The sequence below is a fragment of the Enhydra lutris genome, unplaced genomic scaffold (genome assembly GCF_002288905.1).
Source record: "Enhydra lutris kenyoni isolate GAN:26980312 unplaced genomic scaffold, ASM228890v2 scaffoldscaffold72, whole genome shotgun sequence".
In the NCBI taxonomy this organism is placed as follows: Eukaryota; Metazoa; Chordata; class Mammalia; order Carnivora; family Mustelidae; genus Enhydra; species Enhydra lutris.
Window position 1 is genome coordinate 486,755 of NW_019154156.1, and position 23,390 is coordinate 510,144.

The 23,390-nt window shown below is 36.1% G+C and overlaps 1 protein-coding gene across 1 annotated transcript in view; it reads left to right on the top strand.

Annotated features, from left to right (window-relative positions):
* The window catches only part of LOC111159948 (ethanolamine kinase 1), a 67,657-nt gene that overhangs the window by 14,384 nt on the left and 29,883 nt on the right, over nt 1–23,390 (top strand). The window contains 2 exon segments of the mRNA XM_022522653.1: nt 8,108–8,367; nt 22,598–22,738. Of these exon segments, the coding sequence (XP_022378361.1) occupies nt 8,108–8,367; nt 22,598–22,738 (401 nt within the window).

The following is a 23,390-nucleotide window of genomic DNA, read 5'->3' on the forward strand; positions in this document are numbered from 1 at the left end:
TTTGTGGAATCTATAGATTTTTGAGAAGTAAAATCATTAATAATATTGTTTTAAAATCCATAAACAAAGTATATCCTATTTATTTAGTCCTTTTATTTCTCTCAAACTTTTTCTTAAAGTAAACTCTACTTGAACTCATGTGGGACTCGAACTCATGTCCTCAAGATCAAGAGTTGCATGTCTTACAGCCTGAGCTAGCCAGGCACACCTTCTCTCAGACTTTTGAAGTTTTCAATGTAGTGATATTGCATGTTTCATTTGATCTCCTGCCCAGGAATTTGATGTTTTTTGATATTATAAAAGGTTCATTTAAAAAAAGTGGATTGTTGGTATATAGAAATTCAGTTGATTGTTCTGTATTGAATTTTTCTTTTTAAAAAGATTTTATTTATTTATTTGACAGACAGAGATCACAAGTAGGCAGAGAGGCAGGCAGAGAGAGAGAGGAGGAAGCAGGCTCCCTGCCAAGTGGAGAGCCTGATGTGGGGCTCGATCCCAGGACCCTGGGATCATGGCCTGAGCCAAAGGCAGAGGCTTTAACCCACTGAGCCACCCAGGCGCCCTGTATTGAATTTTTCAAACATTAACTAATGTTTAATCTGTATGCTTTTTGCATTTTTTCTATCTGCAAATAATGACAGTTTTGTTTTTCCCTTTCCTATTTCTATTCTATTATTATTATTATTATTATTATTATTATTATTTTTGCCTTACTGCACTGGCCAGGATGTCCAGCACAGTGTTGAAATAGAAGGTGATAGTGGGCATCTTTATCTGGTTCCCAGTCTCAGGGAGAACACTTAGAATAATTTATTATGAGGTATGATGTGTGTAGGTTTTCTTTGGCTACTCTGTCAGATTAAGGAAGTTTCCTCTTTTAACTTAGGTGTGTATGCATTTTTAAGTGATCTTTGTACCCAGTGTAGGGCTCGAACTCAGAACCCCCAGATCAAGAGTCCCATGCTCTATGGACTGAGCCAGCTAGGGGCTCTGAGTTTTCATTTTATTCTTAGTTTGCAAATGTTTTCATCATAGATGAGCATTGAGTTTTGTCATGTGGTTTTTTTTCATCTAATAATGGTTGTATGATTTGCCTCCACTTTTCGTTACTCAGCAGAATAACATAGAGTTTTAAAAAAAAATTTGAATGTTGGGGCGCCTGGGTGGCTCAGTGGGTTGAGCCGCTGCCTTCGGCTCAGGTCGTGATCTCAGGGTCCTGGGATCGAGCCCCACATCGGGCTCTCTGCTCGGCGGGGAGCCTGCTTCCTCCTCTCTCTCTGCCTCCCTCTCTGCCTGCTTGTGATCTCTGTCTGTCAAATAAATAAATTAAAAAAAAATTATAAAAAAAAATAATAAAAAAAAATTTGAATGTTAAAAACCTTTGCTTTCATAGAGTAAGTCCTATTTGGTTCTGATGTTCTTTTTTAAAATATTGTATTAGTTATTAATACATATTTTTAAGTTTTTATTTAAGTAATCTCTACACCTGTCTTGGGGCTTGAACTCACCACCTTGAGATCAAGAGTCTCATGCTCTTCTGACTGAGCCAGCCCAGTGCCCCCGTAAATAATATTTTGACTAAGATTTTGCAACTATGTTCATGAGAAGAGTGGTCTTTGTAATTTTCTTGTAATGTCCTTGACATGTTTTGGTATCTTACTGATAGTTTGTGGTCTTTTTTTTTTCTTTGATAGTTTTGCTCAGAAGTAATCAACATTATCTTGAAAAAGAACAATTTTTGATTGTTGAGTTTTTCTGTTTTGTTGATAATTTTCCCCTTTGTTTTCTTCCTAACTTTTTCTTTTTTCTTTTTAAGATTAATTGCCTGTTCTTTTTCTAGTTTCTTGAGCTGGAAGCTTAAATCATTAATTTTCTGCCTTTTTTATTTTTATATTTTCTTTTACGTGACCCTTCAGGTACCCATACGTTTTGAAATGTCTTTATTATCATTCAGTTCAGAATGTTTTCTAATTATCTTTTTTCCTTCATCCCATGGATTACTTACATCCATTATGGCTTCATTTCAAATGAGTGGGAGAATTTTAAAGTCTTTTTCTTTACTGTGGTGAAAAACAACATAAAATTTACTATCTTAATCTATTTGGGGTGTATAAGTTTATGTGCAGTTTGTATTATTGATGTCCAGTACATATTCTCTTGTAGTTTGAGAAAGTACTCTGAATGATTTAATCTTTGATGTTTGTTGAGGCTTGTTTATAATCAAGCCTTTAGTCAATTTTGGTAATATTTAGTGTAGGCTTGAAAATTGTGTGTATTGTTGGATACATCATTCTGTGTATGTCAAATAAGTTGGATTTTTAATTCTGTTGTTCAGATCGCTTGTGTACATAATGATTTTTTTCCTGTTTTTAAAAAATCAGCTCTTGAGAACTGTGTTCAAGATTCAAACAGTTATGGGGCGCCTGGGTGGCTCAGTGGATTAAAGCCTCTGCCTTCGGCTCAGGTCATGATCCCAGGGTCCTGAGATCGAGCCCCACATTAGGCTCTCTGCTCAGCAGGGAGCCTGCTTCCCCTCTCTCTCTGCCTGCCTCTCTGCCTATTTGTGATCTCTGTCTGTCAAATAAATAAATAAAATCTTTAAAAAAAAAAGATTCAAACAGTTATGAAATTAATTTGTCAGTTTTACTAAATATATTTGAAGCTGTGTTATTGGATGGATACACATCTAGAATTGTTACATCTTCTTAATGATCCATTCTTTCATTATTATAAAATGTCCCTTTATCTCTCAGAACATGTTGCTAAGATCTATTTTGTTTAATATGGTGTAACTACATCAACTTTCTTTTGCATGTCTTTTGTAAAAGAAGCATATATAAATATATATTTTTCACACTTAGTGTTTTAATTGGATTTAGTTCTTTCACATTTAGTGTAACTACTTACAGAGTTGAGTTCTTCTCTCAAAGTAATCTTTTTTTTTTGTTTGACCTATTTGTCAAACATTCCTGTTTTTAACTTACTTTTTTCCTTTTTTCAGTTTGTTCCAAATCTCAGAGGAGCTTCTAGTAGAACATGGAGTGGCAAATATAATTAAGCAATTACAGTGCATTTTAGTAAATGCTATATATAGGGTTCTAGTTAACCACTGAGAAGTATTTATGCCTTACCTGAGTTTAGGGACTGTGTCCTAGAAAAGAGAACTCTTGTGTTGGATGTTTTTAAAAGATTATTTATTTGTTTATTTATTAGAGAGAGAGAGAGAGTGAGCGAGCGAGCACATGCACGTGAGCAAGCATGGGCATGGGGAGGAGCAGAGGGAGAGGGACAAGCAGACTCTATACTCGACCCCACGACCCTGAGATTATGACCTGAGCCAAAATCAAGAGTAAGATGCTTAACCACCTGAGCTACCCAGGTGCCCCTTTTGTGTTGGAATTTTATTTTATTTTATTTTGTTTTATTTTTTTAAGATTTTATTTGAGAGAGGGAGAGAGAGAGTGAGAGAGAGACGAGTGGGGGGAGCAGGGAGAGGGAGAAGCAGTCTCCCCACTGATCAGGGAGCCCAGTGTAGGAAATCATGACCTGAGCTGAAGGCAGACACTTAACTGAGTCACCCAAGTGCTCCTCATGTTAGAACTTTAGAAGAGGTTAGACGTTGGTGAAGTGAAGAAAAAAGAAGGGTGAAATCGTGGGGTAGATTGCTAGATAACTTGAGGGCGGAGATATCAAGGAACTTGTGTGCCCTAAGGAGCTTGAAATTTTCCTCGGAGCAGTGTGGGGCCATTTGAAGATTCCCATTTATCATGTTCATATTTGTATTTTATTTATTTATTAATTTTAAAAATATTTTATTTGAGAGAGAGAGCAGAGCGAGGAAGAGATGGAGAGTGTGTGCACAAGTAGTGGGGAAGGGCCGAGAGGAAGCAGACTCCTCACTGAGCAGGGAACCCAATGCTGAGATGATGACCTGAGCCAAAGGCAAACTCTTAACTGACTGAGCCACCCAGCCATCCCAAGAAACAGAAGTTTTTTTTTTTTTGTTTTGTTTCGTTTATTTTATCTGTTTGAGAGAGCGCGCGTGCATGTGAACAGAAGGGAGAGAGAGAAGGAGAAGCAGATTCCCTGCTGAGTAGGGAGCCCCATGTGGGACTTGATCCCAGGACCCAGGGATCATTACCTGAGCCACCCAGGCACCCCAGAAACAGAGGTCTTAAGAATTACATCTAGGTTTTAAGAATTATCTATTTATGTGGGGAATGGAGGGAGAGGGTTCAAGGATGGCTCTCTGAAATTTGCCTGAGTAGATGGAAAGTAAGATGAATGGGTACTGTTACCATTAAATGATTCATCTTTGGTTTTAAACAATTTTATTGTGAGATGTGTTGGTATCGTTTTCCTTATATTTCTTGGGTTCAGGCTTATTGAGTTTCTAGGATCTTTGAGTTTATAGTTTTTCATCAAATTTGGGTAAATTTTGGCCATTTAAAAAATACTGTTTCTCTTTTCCTCTTTTAAGGGATACAGATTCTCTCTGCTCATGGATACTTTGCTTATTCACTCATGCTCACTTTTTCTCTCAATTAGCTAATTTTCCCCCTGTGTTTTGTTTTGGATAGTTTCTATTGCTCTCTTTCCAAGTTTGCTTTTTTGGGGGGCAGTATCTAACTTACTGTTAAATACATCTAGTGTATTTTTCTCCTTAGACTTCTTGAGAAGCTTGACTTTTGTCTTTTTATATTCAGTGTTTCTGCGTACGTTTTTGTTATAGAATGCAGAACATATTTGTTTTAATGTCTGCTGATCCTAACATCTGTGTCAATTCTGGTTGGTTTCAGTTAATTGATTTTCCCCCTCATTATGGATTATATTTTTCTTCCTTTTTTATATACCTGGTAATTTTTAATTGAATGTCAGATTGTGAATTTTTACCTTCTTAGGCACTGAATAGTTTTTGTAGTTATTTGGGAATAGTTTGAGTCTTTTGGGTCTTGCTTTTAAGGTATGCTATGTGGGACCAGTGTAGCTTAGAGTCTAGGGCTAATATATAAATTTGTAACATAGGTTTTATCTTAATTCATTCTTTTATTGTGAATTATTTTGCTGTTTTTTGTTAAAATGTGAAAAATGTAGTTCTCTACATACATGTTAAGATCTTAGTGTGTGCCAGTCACTGTTCTAAATACTTTTATGTATATTAATTCATTAATCCAAATAATGCTATGAAATAGATTCCAGTATGTTAATATTATATGTAAGGAGAATGAAGCGCATAGGGGTTAAGTGACTTGCCCAGGGTTACTCAGCTTATAGATAACACAGCTAGAATTTAGACTCATGTCTTGCTTTGTAGCTCCTCCTCTGAGCTAGTACTATCCTAAATACGTGATAAACAGTATAGGATAATCCTGGAGAAAAGGAGCTCTGTGAAATTTGTGTTAGTTTTTTGTCCCACCTCCATTGAGATGAAATTTTACATTTTTTTCCCTTAAGATTTTATTTGATGGGGGGAGAGAGAGAGAGAGAGCACGAGCAGGGGAAGGTGGGGGAGGACAGCAGGAGTAGCAGATGCTCCACTGAGCAGAGAACCCGACTTAGGGCTCTATCCTAGGACCCTGAGATCATGACCTGAGCTAAAGGCAGATGCTTAACTGACTGAGTCACCCAGGCTCCCCTAAATTTTATATTTTTAGTATATATCTAGTACACTGTATGTATCTAATAAATATCGAGTGTATTTTGTTGTATGTTTCAGAAGGTTCAGCACACTGAATTTCTTATAGGTGTATATATGAGGTGGGAACCATCCAAGGGCAAAAATCATTTATCCATACACCTTTAAAGCCAGTGACAGACCATCAGGAACACACTGATAGGTGAACAAGTTGGGTTTAAGAGAGAATGTATATTGCTCAGAATGGTAGGGCTCTTAGTAAGTAGGTGTTAGAAGGGACTTAATATAGAATTTGGTTTGCTGATTTGGGAGAGTGTTCAAGGAAGCAGGCTTTCCTCTGGATTGGGAGCTGTCAGGAAGAAAGTGGGCTAAGTCTGTGACTGATATCTTAATCTTACCTAGAAGACCGAAGGAATGAAGCAGGGTCAGAGCTGTGGCTGGAAAAGGAACAGCAGTCATTCATATTAACCCAAATAGGGGGATATTTAGTCATTTTTGTGTCTTGAAAATTTTTTTAATTTTGTCTATGTTCAGACATGATTACAAAGTGCCTTTGTTTTTGTCTTGGTCCATTGTGGTCAGAGTGGCCTCATCTGATGTTGGTGTTGTGTAAAATTATTTATGTTCAGCAGAACCACAAGGCCGTACTGTGTAGGCCTGGTCAGTTCCTCACTTTTGGGCCTCATTGCAGGAAAAAGAAAGTGAGAAAAAATACATAAGCCAAAAAAAAAAAAAAAAAAGTTTAAATTAGAGAAACAAAAGAAAAAAACCAAGATTTAATTTTCCTAAAGTTTTGTTGAATATCTTTGCAGGTGTTTTTATCCCTTATTTATACATAAAATATTTTTATAGATGCGAAGTTTTATTATTCGTGTGTTTGTTTTTACTCTAAAGGATTTATTGTGACTGTCATTTCACTGGAAGTATGTGGCTGTTGTACAATAGAGGATGTTAGGATTAGTTTCTCAATCTTTGTTACAGTAAATTGAAATATTTTATCTGTACATGACATCTGAAAAAGTTACAGAATAACTTGTGTAAATTGACACGGCTTTGTAATAAACAACATGCTTTTCAACACAGTTTTTAATAAAATGATTAACATTTAGTTTAAGTGAATATACTTCTCGTCAATGCTGTATACTATTTTTGTGAAATCTAGGTGGAAAGGGATACTTGTATCTCTGCATACCTGAAAAAGTAGATATTTAAAATAAGTCTCTTTACATTAGCTCATACAATTTACCTACATTGGGTAAGGTAGTCAGTAATAGTCAAGTCTTGTATACAATAAAGAAATTTATATAAAAACTAGTAACTAGTAACTAGTATTACCTTAAGAAATACCTTTAAAATTTTCATCTGAAGATGTAAAGCCTTTTCCAGTGTCATTTATCATTACAATAATCTTCTTGAAAGAGAAACATTTATATTCTTTCTCAGGCATTAGGTAAATATGTGTTCATTTAAAATTTACTCTTTGGCCCTTTTTCCTTTTGCTTTTTGCCAGTTTTCTTGGGAAAAAAATTTCGTTAACTCTTGGTTACACTTTTATCCCTTCATTCCACCTGAGAGCCTCCAAAAGCTTTAGATTATAATTGAGCAAATAGAAAAATTAATTTTAGTATCAGAGGAAAATGAAAGTTGCACTTTTTGAGTGGATTTGAACTAATACTGCTAATATCTGTTTGCTTTTTAAAGGTACCATTTGTGCTCAGATATAAAAAAAGAACTTGAAATTTTTGACTTAAGCTCTTGAAAAGTCCCAAAAGTCCCTTTTAGAAACTATTGTAGAAATCTCTACTTAACCTCTCACTTCCTCTAATTAGGGTTGTGCATTTTTAGCCATAGCATTCAAGTTTGAATTATAATCTGAATGCTTAAAAACAATTTCTAATGCATGTTGTATTAAGTAACCCTTAAAATTAACATTTAAAATTAAATTTTAGAAGTTGGAGATTTACCACAATGTGTAACTTATGGTAGATTTATATTTGTATATTTGTGTATACACTTGTAAACAGTATTAAAGATCTTTTATATGTTATATGCCATGCTGGAGGAGAGCAGTGTCTCTGTCTTCAGAGACTTTTGAATTTATTAGACATAGGAGAAATTGTGTGTGTGTGTGTATATGCACACATTTGCAATGATTGCAGTACAAGCATACTTTGAGATATAATAGGTATCAAAACATTGTGTGGAAGTACTGAAGATTGAATAATTAACACTTTTGGATCAAGAAAGATATAATGTTATAGGAATTATAGCATTCCTTTATCTTTATATCTAGAATTAAAATTATAGACATGTTAGATAAAATTGTATTTAAAAGTTTTTTATGTTAAAAAGTAGATACTTTTAATTAGTACTTAATTATTTTAATCTATCTGCTGTTTCATTCGTTAAATAATTGCTTTTTCCCTCATTTTTTCTTTTCTTTCCTTTCCTTTTCTTTTTTTTTTTTGGCAGCTTTTCACAGATGGAATCACAAATAAACTTATTGGCTGTTATGTGAGTAATACAATGGAGGATGTAGTCCTGGTGCGAATTTATGGCAATAAGACTGAGTTGTTAGTTGATCGAGATGAGGAAGTGAAGAGTTTCCGAGTGTTGCAGGCTCATGGTTGTGCACCACAACTCTACTGTACCTTCAATAATGGACTATGCTATGAATTTATACAGGGAGAAGCATTGGATCCAAAGCATGTCTGCAACCCTGCCATTTTCAGGTACATTTCTTTTTCTAAATAATTTTTCTTTTTTGAAAAATAAGAGTGTTAAGTATGCTAAAGAAATTATTTTTTAAAACTGCCTTTTCTTCCTTTGAGCAACTATTTGGTTATATTAGAAACTTTCTTTAGTTAGGGTTCTGTTTTGGTTTTGTTGAAGAAAAAAATCCTGTTTGCTCTTTCATCGTTGACTGCAAAAAAAAGACTGTGAGATGTGGTTTTGGATTAGTCTTCAGAGTGTCAAGGCTTCCCCTTAATCAATTAATTATTTATTTTACTTTATTTTGTTTTTTAAAATCTTAATTCCGTTAATTAACATATGGTGTATTATTAATTTCAGAGGTAGAGTTCAGTGATTCATCATTTGTATATAACACCCAGTGCTCATTACATCGTAATGCCTTCCTTAATGCCTATCACCCAGTGACCCTGTTTCCTACCCCCTCCTCTCCAGCCACCCTCAGTTTGTTTCCTGTAATTAAGTTGTCTCTTATGGTTTGTCTCCCTCTCTGGTTTCATCTTGTTTTATTTTTTGCTGCCTTCCCCTATGTTCCTCTGTTTGTTTCTTAATTCCACAAATGAGTGAGATCATAAAATTATCTTGTTCTGATTGACTTAATTCTGCTTAGCCTAATATCCTCTAGTTCCATCCATGTCTTTGCAGATGGCAAGATTTCATTTTTAAAAAAATTATTTACTTATTTATTTGACAGAGAGCATGCACATGTGTGAGCGCACAACAGGGGGAGCAGCATGCAGAGAGAGGGAGGGAGAAGCAGGCTCCCGCTGAGCAAGGATCCTGATGTGGGGCTTGATCCCAGGAACCTGGGATCATGACCCTAGCCGAAGGCAGTTGCTTAACCGACTGAGCCACCTAGGCGCCCCCTCTGCTTTTTTGATGGCTGAGTAATATTCCATTGTATGTGTGTGTGTGTGTGTGTGTGTGTGTGAGTACCACATCTTCTTTATCCTTTCATCTGTCGATGGACATCGGGGCTCGTTCCATAGTTGGGCTGTTGTGGACATTGCTACTATAAACATTGGGGTGCAGGTGCCTCCTCAGATCACCTACATTTTACCTGTGGGGTAAATACCCAGTAGTGCAATTTCTGGGTCATAGGGCAGCTCTATTTTTACCTTTATGAAGAATCTGTATATTGTTTTTTTGCTCTAGTTTGCATTCCCACCAGCACTGTGAGAAAGTTCCATTCTCTCCACATCCTTTCCAACATTTGTTGTTTCCCTGACTTGTTAATTTTAGCCATTCTGACTGCTGTGAAGTGGTCCCCTTAATTTTTTAAACTAGTACTTGGACTAAAGAATTACACATTTCTCATTGCTAACTTTTGTAAGCCAGTTGCTTGTATTTTCAGAGTTTCTGCTTACTAAGATTCTTTAAATTCTGTTAACACTGTTACTTTTTAAACTTGTTATTTAATTTAGTGTGTTATGTCTTTTTATTAAACTTTAATTCAGTACATTATGTTTTCTGTAAGAATAATTTCTTGAATATGCTAGATCATTTGTTCAATTACAGTTCTTTTTCTGCTCTTAAAAATTAGTGTATGAGCTTAATTTGAAAACTGCAAAAGTTCTTAAGTATTTTTTTCTTAAGACCCATTTATAACTCTTAAAGGTTATTGAAGACTGAAAGAGTTTCTGTGAGTTTTACCTATCAGTATTTACCATGTTAGAAATGAAAACAACTTTTTTTGAGTACAAAAATATCAAGCACACATTGTTAGCTGTCAGGGTGATAACGTTATCACACCACTTCATGTAGCTTCTTGAAAACTACAGCATTTACTCATGAGAGAATTAGAGTGAAAAAGGTAAATAGTATTTTATGAAAGTAGTTTTAATTTCATAAACCTGAAGTTTTGAGTTAAACTTAAACCAAGTGTTTGAATCTCTAGGGTTCCTGGATCATATATATTTTTTAAAATTTTATTTATTTACTTGAGAAAGAGAGAGAGCAATTGTGAGCATGAGCAGGGGGAGGGGCAGAGGGTTAGGGAGAGAGAAGCAGACTCCCCACAGAGCGGGGAGCCTGATGGAGGGGTCCATCGGCCCTGGGATCAGGACCTGAGCCGAAGGCAGTTGCTTAACGACTAAGCCACCCAGGCCCCAGGCCCCCCCTCTTCTCTTCTCTTTTCTTTCTTTCTCTCATTCTTTCTTTCTTTCTTCTTCTTTTAAATATGTTTATTTATTTGAGAGAGAGAGAGAGCCTGGACCATATTTTAAGAGTTGCTTCATTAACTGATGAAAATGAAATGGCCCAGTATTTACCTTTTTTTTTTTTAAAGATTTTATTTATTTATTTGACACAGAGAGATCACAAGTAGGTAGAGCAGCAGGCGGGGCGGGGGGGGGGGGGAAGCAGGCTCCCTGCTGAGCAGAGAGCCCGATGCGGGGCTCAATCCCAGGACCTTGAGACCAGACCTGGGCCGAAGGCAGAGGCCTAACCCACTGAGCCACCCAGGTGCCTCAGTATTTGCCTATTTTAAACTGGTTTCAAATAATATTTTAAAATATTTTGGCATAGAAATCTATCTACTCAAACCCCAGTTTTTACCCAGGTAAGAGTCTCTTCCCTTACGTGAGTGTACTGTTGAGAATGTATTGAAGAACTCTGATTAATAGATAATATGTTTTTTCTTTTGGGTCACAATTTTTTGTGGTCTTTAGTTTTGTGTATATCAGATTCATTTATAAATTCTCAGCCTTTTTTTTTTTAATATTTTATTTATTTGAGAGAGAGAATGACGGGGAGAGAGAGAGAGAGAGAGAGAGAGAGTGAGCGAGCACATGAGCAGAGACAGAGCGGGGAGGGAGCAGCAGACTCCCCAGCTGAGCAGGGAGCCACACATGGGGTTCAATCCCAGGACCCTGGTATCATGACCTTAGTGGTAGGCAGATGGTTTGAGATGTTTGAGATACATATATATAACAGGATTAAAAGTGATTAGATGAAATTAGGCCAAAGGAAAAGCTGGAGTTAGATTCAGATACAAGAAGTATATTCCATAAGGTTGTTAGAGAAGGGCCATATTAGCTTCTTGGTAACTAAAGCAGGAAGAAGAATACTAGTTTTAAGAGTCAGTGTCCAAAAGATGTAAGAAGAAAGTTGCTTAAGGGTAATACCACCTTTACTGGTGTAGCAGTCTTAACTGCCTTTGTAAAACCCATACTTACATGGATTTGACGTTGATATTCCTAAACTGTCTTTAACACACCAAATTTTAGCTTTCAGTTGAAAGAACTATCCAGTGGTTACTATTTGTTGGTCAGAGTTTCGCATTCAGATTTCTCCTTTCTATTTACTTTGTAGCCTCATGATGAAAACTGGATGCCTAGGGCAGGTTTTTTTCTCTTTGAGTGATTGTGGAACGTTATGGAATCTAAAGCCTTGTGAAATTCTATATATGGCATTATATCTTCATCACGAAGGACACACAGTGGAACCAGACTGCTTCAGATTTACGGGCTATGTGAATTTGGGCATAGCCCTTAAACATTTTGTGCCTCAGTTTCCTTATCTAAAAAATGAGAATAATAATAGCACCTACTTCTAGGGTTGTTGGAAGGATTAAAGTTGTTAGTATATGTAAAAAGTTTAGAACAAGGCCTGGCGTATGTTAAACACTATGTAAATGTTAGCTTTTATAGTTATTACAATTTTTTTTTCCTAAAGACTTTTCACATTTTATTTGACTTAGGCAGATCTTACAATAACTTGGACATTAAGGTATTAAAGTATTTAGGCAAATTATAGATATTACTAGGATATTACTAATCAGTTGACTTTATTATGCTTTTATTATTTATTTAAAGATTTTATTTGTTTGAGGGAGAGAGAGTGTGCAAGCACAAGCATGGAGAGAGGGAGAAGCAAACTCTCCACTGAGCAGGAAGTCTGATGTGGGGCTCCATCCCAGGACCCTGGGTTCATGACGTGAGCCAAAGGCAGACGCATACCCCACTGAGCCACCTGGGCATCCTTTATTGTGCTTGTAGAAGCATATTTTCTGAATTTTAAAATTCATAGACTTTTTTGCTGTTATGTACTGTTTATTATAACATATTCTGTAGTATTCCTTAAGGTGAACCTTAGCAGCATATAGATGTAGCATAGCAAGTAATTATTGCCATCACTAAACCCCCCTTCTTGTTTATGACAGACAAAACTAACCAGTCTTGAAGCTCTTTACCTCTGAACATAGATGAGATTTCGGAATCTTTCTTAACTAAGTGATTTTGGGTAATTACTACCCATGAGTTGTCCCTTGATTTGGTTTTTATTTTAACTTCCTCTGAGAAACCATTTTATGTTAAAAAGTCAAGATTTTAGGAGCACCTGGATGGCTCAGTTGGTTAAGCGTCTGACTCTTGGTTTCAGCTAAGGTAATAATCTCATAAGTCATGGGATCTAGCCCTGCATTGGGCTTCACACTCAGGGGAATCTGCTTGAAGACTTTCTCTCTCTGCTCCTCCCCCGAACTCATGTGCTTGCTGTCTCTCAAATAAATAAATCTTAAAAAAAGAAAAGAAAGCTGGGGTTCCTGCGTGGCTGGCTCAGTTAGTTATGTGGTTGCCTCCAGCTCAGGTCATGATCCCAGGGTTCTGGAATCAAGTCTGGCATTGAGCTTCCTGCTCAGCGGGAAGTCTGCTTCTCCTTATCCATCTGCCTTTCTCCCTGGCTTATGCTCACGCACGCATGCTCCCCCACCCCACCTCTCTCAAATAAATAAGTAAAATCTTAAAAAAAAAAAGGTGCATGCTTTTATTAAAAAATTTAAAAAGTCAAGGTTTTATTTTTAATTGATACTAAAAAAGTGGAAATAGGTATGTTAACAATTCTTATTAGAGAAATAATATATTAAAGTGATGGAGGCTAATATTGATTCAGCACTGAATATGAACTGGACACTCTTCTAAATACCTCTTTGTGTGTGTGTATGTGTGTATTTGTTTTTAAAGGTTTATTTTAGAGAGAGAGATTGGAGGGGAGGGGCAAAGGGAGAGGGAGAGAGAGAATGCCAGGTAGACTCCCTACTGAGCATGGAGCCTGAAGTGGAGCTCCATCTCACAATCCTGAGATCGTGACCTGAGCCAAAACCAAGAGTCAGACACTCAACCGACTGACCCACCCAGGCATTTCTATATATGTTTTTTAATATTTTCTTATTAAGTAAACTATGCTCAGTGTGGGGCTTGAACTCATGACCCTGATATCAAGAGTTGCATGCTACACGACTGAGCCAGCCAGGTGCTCCAAAACTTACCTATTGTGTATTAATAAATTCAACTCACAATAATCCCAGGGTATAGGTAATATTAAGATCCTATTTTAATAGATGAGAAAAATAAGGTACAAAGATTTTAAGTAATTTGCCAAAGGTCACGTGGCTAGTAAAAGTATATCCTAAAGATACTAATGAGTATCTTTTTACTTACTGGGAAAAGCTCATAAAATATAAAGGAAAATAGTAAGGCCTTTGTTAATCACATAAAAAAATAACATTATGAAAATTTGTAGGATTGAAGTGAAAAGACTCAAGAAGAAAATAAATGCAGACTTTCTCCCATTTATTGACTTGTGATCATTTTATATAATTAAATAATTGTCATTAAGCTTACTATAGAATTTCTGTTTTAAAAGGAAAGGTTTACATAATTGATTTTAAATAATCTTAAGTACAAAGAATAATTATAGTATTTTTTGAATTTTTTTTTAAAGGTTTATTTATTTTAGAGAGGGGGAGTAAGAGCGTGAGATGGGGAAGGGACAGTGGAGAGGGAGCGGGAAAGACAGAATCTCAAGCAGAATTGCTGCTGAGCGTGGAGCCCCACACAGGACTCAATCTCACAACCCTGAGATCATAACCTGAGCTGAAATCAAGAGTTGGATGCTTAACTGACTGAGCCACCCAGGTGCCCGAATAATTAACAGTATTTGATCAAGAACAGTGAAATTTTGGTAAGGCTCACTTTGGTATTTGATACCATGTCATAAACTTGTTTGCATTAAATTAACTATATGATATTCAGAAAAAGATAAAACTGTGGAGACACTAAAAAGATCAGTGATTGCTAAGGGTTAGTGGGGAAGGAGGTGAATAGGAGAATAGGTGAAACAGGATTTTTAGGGCAGTGAAAATGTCTGTATGATACTTTATGGTGGATACCTGTCATAAATTTGTTCAGACCCATAGAATGTACACCACTAAGTGTGTACCCTGATGTAAACTATGGACTTTGGGTGTCAGTGTGTGTTCTTCAGTTGCAACAAATGCACTGCTCTGGTGTTGATAATGGAGGAGGTGATGCTAGTGTTGGATAGGGGGAATTTGGGAAATCTCTGAATCTTCCCCTCAATTTTGCTGTGAACCTAAAACTGCTCTAAAAAGTCACTACAAGTAGCCTTTTCCTATACTTTGTTAGATCTACTTATTTAGAGTATATGATACTAATACAGGCATATACACCTTTCATTTAAAAAAAATGCTGTTAGAGACCAAATAGCAATAGTTTTAATTAAGTTCTGTTATAATTGGCTTGAAATGAATGATACACGGAGTTGACTCACAATTTTGGAAAAAAAGCAGAATAGAGTTTGAGAAAGGAAGGAAAAAAAGATGATAGTAAGGATATAGTTAGTTGACACTATGAGTAGTTAATACTGGCTATTTATTTTGCAATTAAATTTATTTCAGGTAATGTCATTCTCATGGGATAGTAAAATGTTCATACAGTTTTGCTAATTACTATAAAACAAAATACAGAAGGAACTCATTGAAGGAAGGGCATATTAATAAAATAGGTAAATTATAAATGATTTCAAAAGGAATGTTTTATTATTTTTGAGTATGTACAGTGAAGTATTTTTTAAAGAAATATCAAGTAAGCAATTGAATGAATGATAATTATAGAGCCCCAAGAAGAGGTTAGGGATGTAAATATAGGATAATGTGCTTTATATATTTAGCTTTTCTCCTTTAAAAAATGAATTTTGGGGTGCCAGGGTGGCTCAGTGGGTTAAAGCCTCTGCTTTCGGCTCAGGTCATGATCCCAGGGTCCTGGGATGGAGCCCTGCATAGTGCTCTCTGTTCAGCAGGGAGCTGCTTCCCCCCACCCTGCCCTCTCTGCCTGCCTCTCTGCCTACTTGTGATCTCTGTCAAATAAAATCTTTAAAAATTTTTAAAAATTTAAAAAATGAATTTCATATATTTATGATAAAAAGGGTCTTTCATTTATCAATTTATAGGGCTTATTACTAATTTTGGATTAGTTAGGTATCACATTTTGAGCCATTGTTATTAGGTGAACTGATACACAGCCAACAGTAAATGTTGATTGAGCCTTAGATCAAAGTCCACAGTGCTCTTTTGCTATGGTTCATTCAGACATAGCTACTTGCCTGTGTTATGATTTTTCTAGAGTATCTGCTTTGACTATTAAAAATCTGACATGTATTTATGTTTAGTCTAGGGAAAGAAAAAGAATTCAGGTAGTCCCTGCCTTCCTTCCAAGTAATTTGCAGTGTGTGACAGACAATAATCTTGGAAAAAAGTAAGCAAATAGTATACACAGAAGAACAGAAAAGGTTTTCAAAAAAAGTAACTGTGGGAAGTTAGGCAGTGTTCCACTGAGATCACATTTGAACTGGAGTTTAAAGGAAGAGGCAGAGCATATGGAAGAGGCAGTGAGGGAATGGTATGATAAAGACCACCAGGTTAACGATTAGCGAGTAATTCAGCTTAAGGAAATTTATCATGACGTGTTTTATTTGAACTTTTCTGTGGCAATCAAGCTCCACAGAGATATTCAGAAAATTTTTAAAAATTCACAGTTTAGGGATTTTCTCATCTGGTATTTCTTTAAAACTTGCCTTTTGCTAGGAATCCTGTCTGCAGTTTAATTAAAAACCACCCAGCAACAGATATAATAGGACAAAATGCAGTTTAAAATTAATTATTGCACATTTATCAAAAAGCATAAGTAGAAAACACTGACTTCCAGTGCTGGATTGTATTGTAGTGTAACTGGTACATTGTGAGTTACAAGTAATACTGGTAATATTCTCTTAGAAATTAATAGGGCAATATATAATAATTCATAAAAGTTATATGTTTATGTCATGACAGTGCTTATATTCAGATATAACCAAGGCATATCAGCACAAATACTATGCTACTTGTTGAAATGATAATTTTGATTATTGTCTAAAATACGCAGAATGGCTGATGCAGGGTTAAGATGGAAGAAACCAGCTTAATTGCTGAACTGTGGCTATAATCACAATAATTGGCTTATGTGAAAATCCAAAGGGTGTATGTAAAGATGAAGTAAACTATTGGAGTGGTAGGATTAGGGATTATTTTTCAGTTAAAAAATTCTTGTTATTGTTAACAATGCTCTTAAATTTTTTTTTTAAGAATTTATTTATCTGGGGGAGAGAGATAACACAGGGGTTGTGGGGAGCAGGGAGTCTAGCATGGGGCTTGATCCCAGGATCCTGGGATCATGACCTGAGCCGAAGGCAGCTGCTTAACCAACTGAGCCACCAAGGTGCCCCTTGCTCTTAATTTTTTAAAAGCCTCCAAGAGTGGGGACAGTTAGTATTACTGGATATTTAAGAAAATTCTCTGAAGTGTTGAAATTTTTAAATGTTTTGCTTTACTGAGGATGGGATTTTAAAGTAGCATTTGCCTTGGATGTTAGTGCAGTGAAGCCTTATTTATTATTTTTTTAGGGGGGCAAGTTTTTTAAAAATTGAGATTCAGTTAACTAACATATAATGTGTTACTGGTTTCTGAGGTAGAGGTCAGTGATACATCACTCTTAAATAGTACCCAGTGCTCTTTACATCGTGTGCCCTCCTTAATGCCCATCACCCAGCGACCCCATCCCCATGCCCCCTCTTCCCCAGCAACCTTCAGTTTGTTTCCTATGATTAAGAGTCTCTTATGGTTTGTCTCCCTCTTTGATTTCTTCTTGTTTTCATCTTTTCCTCTCTTTTCTTATGCTCCTTTTGTTTTTTAAGTTCCACATATGAGTGAGATCATATGATAGTCTTTCTCTGATTGACTTTTTCGCTTAGCACAATACCCTACAGTTCCATTTACGTTGTTGCAAATGGCAAGGTGTTTTTGTTTTTGTTTTTGTTTTTTTTTTTGATGGCTGAGAGGTAGTCCATTGTATATATATGCCACATCTTCTTTACCCATTCATCTGTTGATGGACATATGGGCTTTTTCCATAGTTTGGCTATTGTAGACATTGCTGGTATATAAACACTGGGGTGCATGTGCTTCTTTGGATCACTACATTTGATTCTTTAGGGTAAATACCCAGTAGTGCAATTGCTCGGTTGTTAGGGTAGCTCTATTTTTATCTTTTTGTGGAACCTCCATATGGTGTCCAGAGTGGCTGTGCCAGCTTTCATTCCCATCAACAGTGTAGGAGGGTTCCCCTTTCTTTGCATCCTTGCCAACACCTGTCCGTTTCCTGACTTGTTAATTTTAGTCATTCTGACTGGTGTGAGGTGGTATGTCATTGCGGTTTTGATTTGTGTTTCCCTGATGCCGAGTTGAGCACTTTTTCATGTGTCTTTTGGCCATTTGGATGTCTTCTTTACAGAAATGTGTGTTCATGTCTTCTACCTATTTCTTGATTGGATTATTTGTTCTTTGGGTGTTGAGTCTGATAAATTCTTTATGGATTTTGGATACTGGCCATTTATCTGATATGTCATTTGCAAATATCTTCTCCCATTCTGTCAGTTGTCTTTTTGTTTTGTTGACTATTTCCTTTGGTGTGCAAAACCTTTACATCTTGATGAAGTCCCAATAGTTCATTTTTGCCCTTGCTTCCCTTGCCTTTGGCGATGTTCCTAGGAAAAAGTTGCTGTGGCTGAGGTCAAAGAGGTTGCTGCCTATGTTCTCCTCAAGGATTTTGATGGATTCCTGTCTCACATTGAGGTCTTTCATCCATTTTTGAGTCTATTTTTGTGTGTGGTATAAGGAAATGGTTCAGTTTCATTCTTCTGCATGTGGCTGTCCAGTTTTCCTGACACCATTTGTTGAAGAGACTGTTTTTTTTCCATTGACATTCTTTCCTGCTTTGTCGAACAGTAGTTGACCATAGAGTTGAGAGTTCATTTCTGAGTTCTCTGTTCTGTTCCATTGATTTATGTGTCTGTTTTTGGGCCAGGACCGTGCTGTCTTGTTGATTATAGCTTTGTAATAGAGCTTGAAGTTCCAAATTATGATGCCACCGACTTTGGTTTTCTTTTTCAACATTCCTCTAGTTATTCGGGGTCTATTCTGGTTCCATACAAATTTTAGGATTATTTGTTCCATTTCTGTGGAAAAAAAAAATGATGGTATTTTGATAGGGATTGCATTGAATATGTAGATTGCTCCAGGTAGCATAGACATTTTCACAATATTTGTTCTTCTAGTCCATGAGCATGGAACATTTTTCCATTTCTTTGTGTGTTCCTCGGTTTCTTTCCTGAGTACTTTGTTGTTTTTTGCGTACAGATCCTTTGCCTCTTTGTTTAGATTTATTCCTAGGTATCTTATGGTTTTGGGTGCAATTGTAAATGGTATTGACTCCTTATTTCTTTTTCTTCTGTCTTTTTGTTGATTTATAGAAATGCAACTGATTTCTAAAGATTTCATTTATTTATTTGACAGACAGAGACCACAAGTAGGCAGAGAGGCAGGCAGAGAGAGAGGGGGAAGCAGGCTTCCCGCTGAGCAGAGAGCCTGACTTCTATGCATTGATTTTATATCCTGCCTCTTTACTGAATTCCTGTATAAGTTCTAGCAGTTTTGGGGTGGAGACTTTTGGGTTTTCCACATAAAGTATCATATCATCTGCAAAGAGTGAGAGTGTGACTACTTCTTTGCTGATTCATGTGCCTTTTATTTCTTTTTTTGTCTGATTGCTAAGGCTAGGACTTCTAGTACAATGTTGAATAGCAGTGGTGATAGTAGTCATCCCTGCCATGTTCCTGAACTTAGGGGAAAAGCTCTCACTTTTTCCCTATTGAGAATGATATTTGCTGTGGGTTTTTCATAGATGGCTTTTTTTGATATTGAGGTATATACTCTCTATCCTTAGAGTGTGAAGAGTTTTAATTAAGAAAGGATGCTGTACTTTGTCAAATGCTTTTTCTGCATCTGTTGAGAGTATCATATGGTTCTTGTCCTTTCTTTTATTAATGTAGTGTATCACATTGATTTGTGGATATTGAACCAATCTTGCAGACCAGGAATAAATCCCATTTGGTCTGGTGATTAATCCTTTTAATGTACTGTTGGATCCTATTGGCTAGTATTTTGGTGAGAATTTTTGCATCCATGTTCATTAGCATGGGTCTGTAATTGGTCTATAATTCTGTAATTCTCCTTTTTGGTGGGGTCTTTGGTTTTGGGATCAAGGTAACGCTGGCCTCATAAAATGAGTTTGGAAGTGTTCCTTCCATTTCTATTTTTTGGAACAGTTTCAGAAAAATAGGTATTATTTCTTTAAATGTTTGATAGAATTCCCCTGGGGAGCCATCTGGCCCTGGGCTCTTGTTTGTGGGAGATTTTTGATTACTGCTTTAATTTCTTTGCTGGTTATGGGTCTGTTTAGGTTTTCTTTTTCTTCCTGGTTCAGTTTTGGTAGTTTATATGTCTCTAGGAATGCATCCATTTCTTCCAGATTGTCTAATTTGCCGGTGTATAGTTGCTCATAATATGTTTTTGTAATTGTTTGTATTTCTTTGGTGTTGGTTGTGATCTCTCCTCTTTCATTCATGATTTTATTACTTTGGGTCCTTTCTTTTTTCTTTTTGATAAGTCTGGCCAGGGGTTTATCAGTCTCACTAATTCTTTCAAAGAACCTCCTCCTAGTTTCATGTCCTACTGTTGTTTTGGTTTCTGGTTCATTGACTTCTGCTCTGATCTTTATTATTTCTTTTTAACTGCTGGGTTTAGGCTTTAATTGCTATTCTTTCTTCAGTTCCTTTAGGTGTAGGGTTAGGTTCTATATTTGAGACCTTTCCTGTTTCTGGAGAAAGGCTTGTATTGCTCTGTATTTTCCTCTTAGGATTGCCTTTGCTGAAACCAAAAGAGTTTGAACAGTTGTGTTCTCATTTTCATTTGTTTCCATAAATTTTTAAAATTGTTCTTTCTTTAATTTCGTGGTTGACCCATTCATTCTTTAGTAGGATGCTCTTAGCATCCATGCATTTGAGTTCTTTCCAACTTTTCTCTTGTGATTCAGTTCCAGTTTCAAAGCATTGTGGTCTGAAAATATGCAGGGACCTAATCTTTTGGTACCTGTTGAGACCTGATTTATGACCCAGGTTGTGATCTGTTCTGGAGAATGTTCCATTTGTACTAGAGAAGAATGTGTATTCTGTTGCTTGGGAATGGAATGTTCTAAATATATCTGTGATGTCCGTCTGGGCCAGTGTGTCATTTAAAGCCCTTATTTTCTTGTTGATCTTTTGCTTAAATGATCTGTCCATTTCAATGAGGGTTTGGTGTTGAAGTCCCCTTCTATTATTGTATTATTGTCCATATGTTTCTTTGATTTTGTTATTAATTGGCTTATATAATTGGCTGCTCCCATGTTAGGGGCATAAATATTTATAATTGTTAGATCTTTTTAATGGATAGACCCATTAAGTATGATATAGTGCCCTTCCTCATCTCTTATAGTCTTTGGTTTAAAATCTAATGTCTGATACAAGGATTGCCACCCCAGCTTTCTTTGGATATCTGTTAGCATGATAAATGTTTTTTACCACCTCACTTTAAATCTGGAGCTGTCTTTGCATCTAAAATGAATGTCTTGCAGACAGCATATCAGTGGGTCTTGGCTTTTTTTTTAACCGACCTGATACCCTGTGTCTTGATTGTGGCATTTAGTCCATTTACATTCAGGGTACCTATTGAAAGATACGAATTTAATGCCATTGTATTGCCTATAAGGTGACTGTTACTGTATATTGTCTCTGTTCTTTCCTGGTCTATGTTACTTTTGGGCTTTCTCTCTGCTTAGAAGGACCCCTTTCAATATTTCCTGTAGAGCTGGTTTGGTGATTGCAAATTCTTTTAGTTTCTGTTTTGTCCTGGAAGCTTTTTATCCCTCCTTCTATTTTCAGTGACAGCCTAACTGAAGAAAGTATTCTTAGCATAAAATTCTCATTTAGTACCCTGAATATATCATGCCAATCCCTTCTGGCTTGCCAGGTCCCTGTGCATAGGTCTGCTGACAATCTAATGTTTCTACCCTTGTAGGTTACAGACCTCTTGTCCCAATGTGCTTTCAGGATTTTCTCTTTGCTTTGAGATTTGTTAAGTTTTACTATTAGATGTTGGGGTGTTGGCTTATTTTTATTGATTTTGAGGGGGTTCCCTGGGCTTCCTGGATTTCGATGCCTGTTTTCTTCCCCAAATTGGGGAAGTTCTCTGCTATAATTTGCTGCAGCATACCTTCTTTCCCCTCTCTCTTTCTTCTTCTTGGATCCCAATTATTCTAATATTGTTTCACCTTATGATATCATTGATCTCTTATTCCCCCCTCATGATCCAACTTATTTCTCTTTTGTGTGCTTATTCTTATGTTAATGTTTGCTGTTCTTGGTTCTACAGATACAAAGATAGCATGGATACATGTATATACAGCTTCAAATTATTTTATTGTTGAATAAAGAAGATTAATTCTGACATCATAGAATCTTAATGTTTGTTCAGGAAATTTGTCTTTAACACAGTTACAAGAATGAACTTCTGTAAACCATTTTTCTGCCCAGTTACCTTTTTACTTTAGTCCCCTTTTGTCCTTTAACCTCATTGACGAGGCTCAAACTTTAAATGTATCCCTGATTAATGTCTAATATGGGCTTTGAAATTATTTATAATTGTGTTTTGGTCCTAACCATTGTTTATGTAATCAGAATAGCCCCCCTACTTGCAGACACTCAACCTGTTTTGGACACAATATTTATTCACTGAATTAATTGTAAGTGTTTCTTCCTACTAATATTTTAAACATTTCCTTGCCTTTCCTTTGTGAGAGTTGACTTGACAAATTATTTTGACTCTTATATTAGGTAAAAATGAAATCATGTTATAAAATGAATGCACACTAAGTTTACTCATGAATAGACATGAACTCTATGATGCTTAACATTTTCTTTTTATGCTGCTTTGTTTTAAAACAGGCTAATAGCACGTCAGCTTGCTAAAATCCATGCTATCCATGCACACAATGGCTGGATTCCCAAATCTAATCTATGGCTAAAGATGGGAAAATATTTCTCTCTCATTCCCACAGGATTTGCAGATGAAGACCTTAATAAAAGGTAAATTAACTATTACATTTGAAATTGTTTTACCTTGTTTTGCTATGAAGTTTTTGAGAGAGCTTACAAGGTTTTTGTATATATAATCTGGTTTGGTTGCTATCTTTGCATTTGATTAAGTTTGCACTGATTCATTTGACTCTCAGGTGGCACTACGTTAATATGACTGTCTACCTCAGCCAACTCAAAAACAAAAGAGGACAACAACAACAAAACCCTACAAAAGCCTGGGGTACAGGTGGGGAGTGGGTAGAGGTGACCAGCCAAGAAACAAATATAGAACATTTATTTGGAAGTAAATACAGTGATTGCTATGAATGGTACTTTTTGCACAGAATGAGTTGGCCATGGAGCCCTTTTTATAAGAATTCTTTTTTTTTCAAAGCTGTTTTAAATAGACCTAGAGATTTGCATTGGGGCAGTATAGTAATATTAGAGTGTGAAAAAGTTTAGCTTGTCTTAGTTTACTGAGACTATTCAAGTCCTAGATAATGAGGTTGAAAATTCAATTACTGGAGTCCTACTCAGCTTTTATAAATCTTACTCCCCAGGTTCCAAGTAAGGTATTTCATTATTTTTTATTAAAAAATTTATAAATTAGCATTTAGAGTCTAAATTATATGAACATGTTTTTATAGTGTGATTACTATTG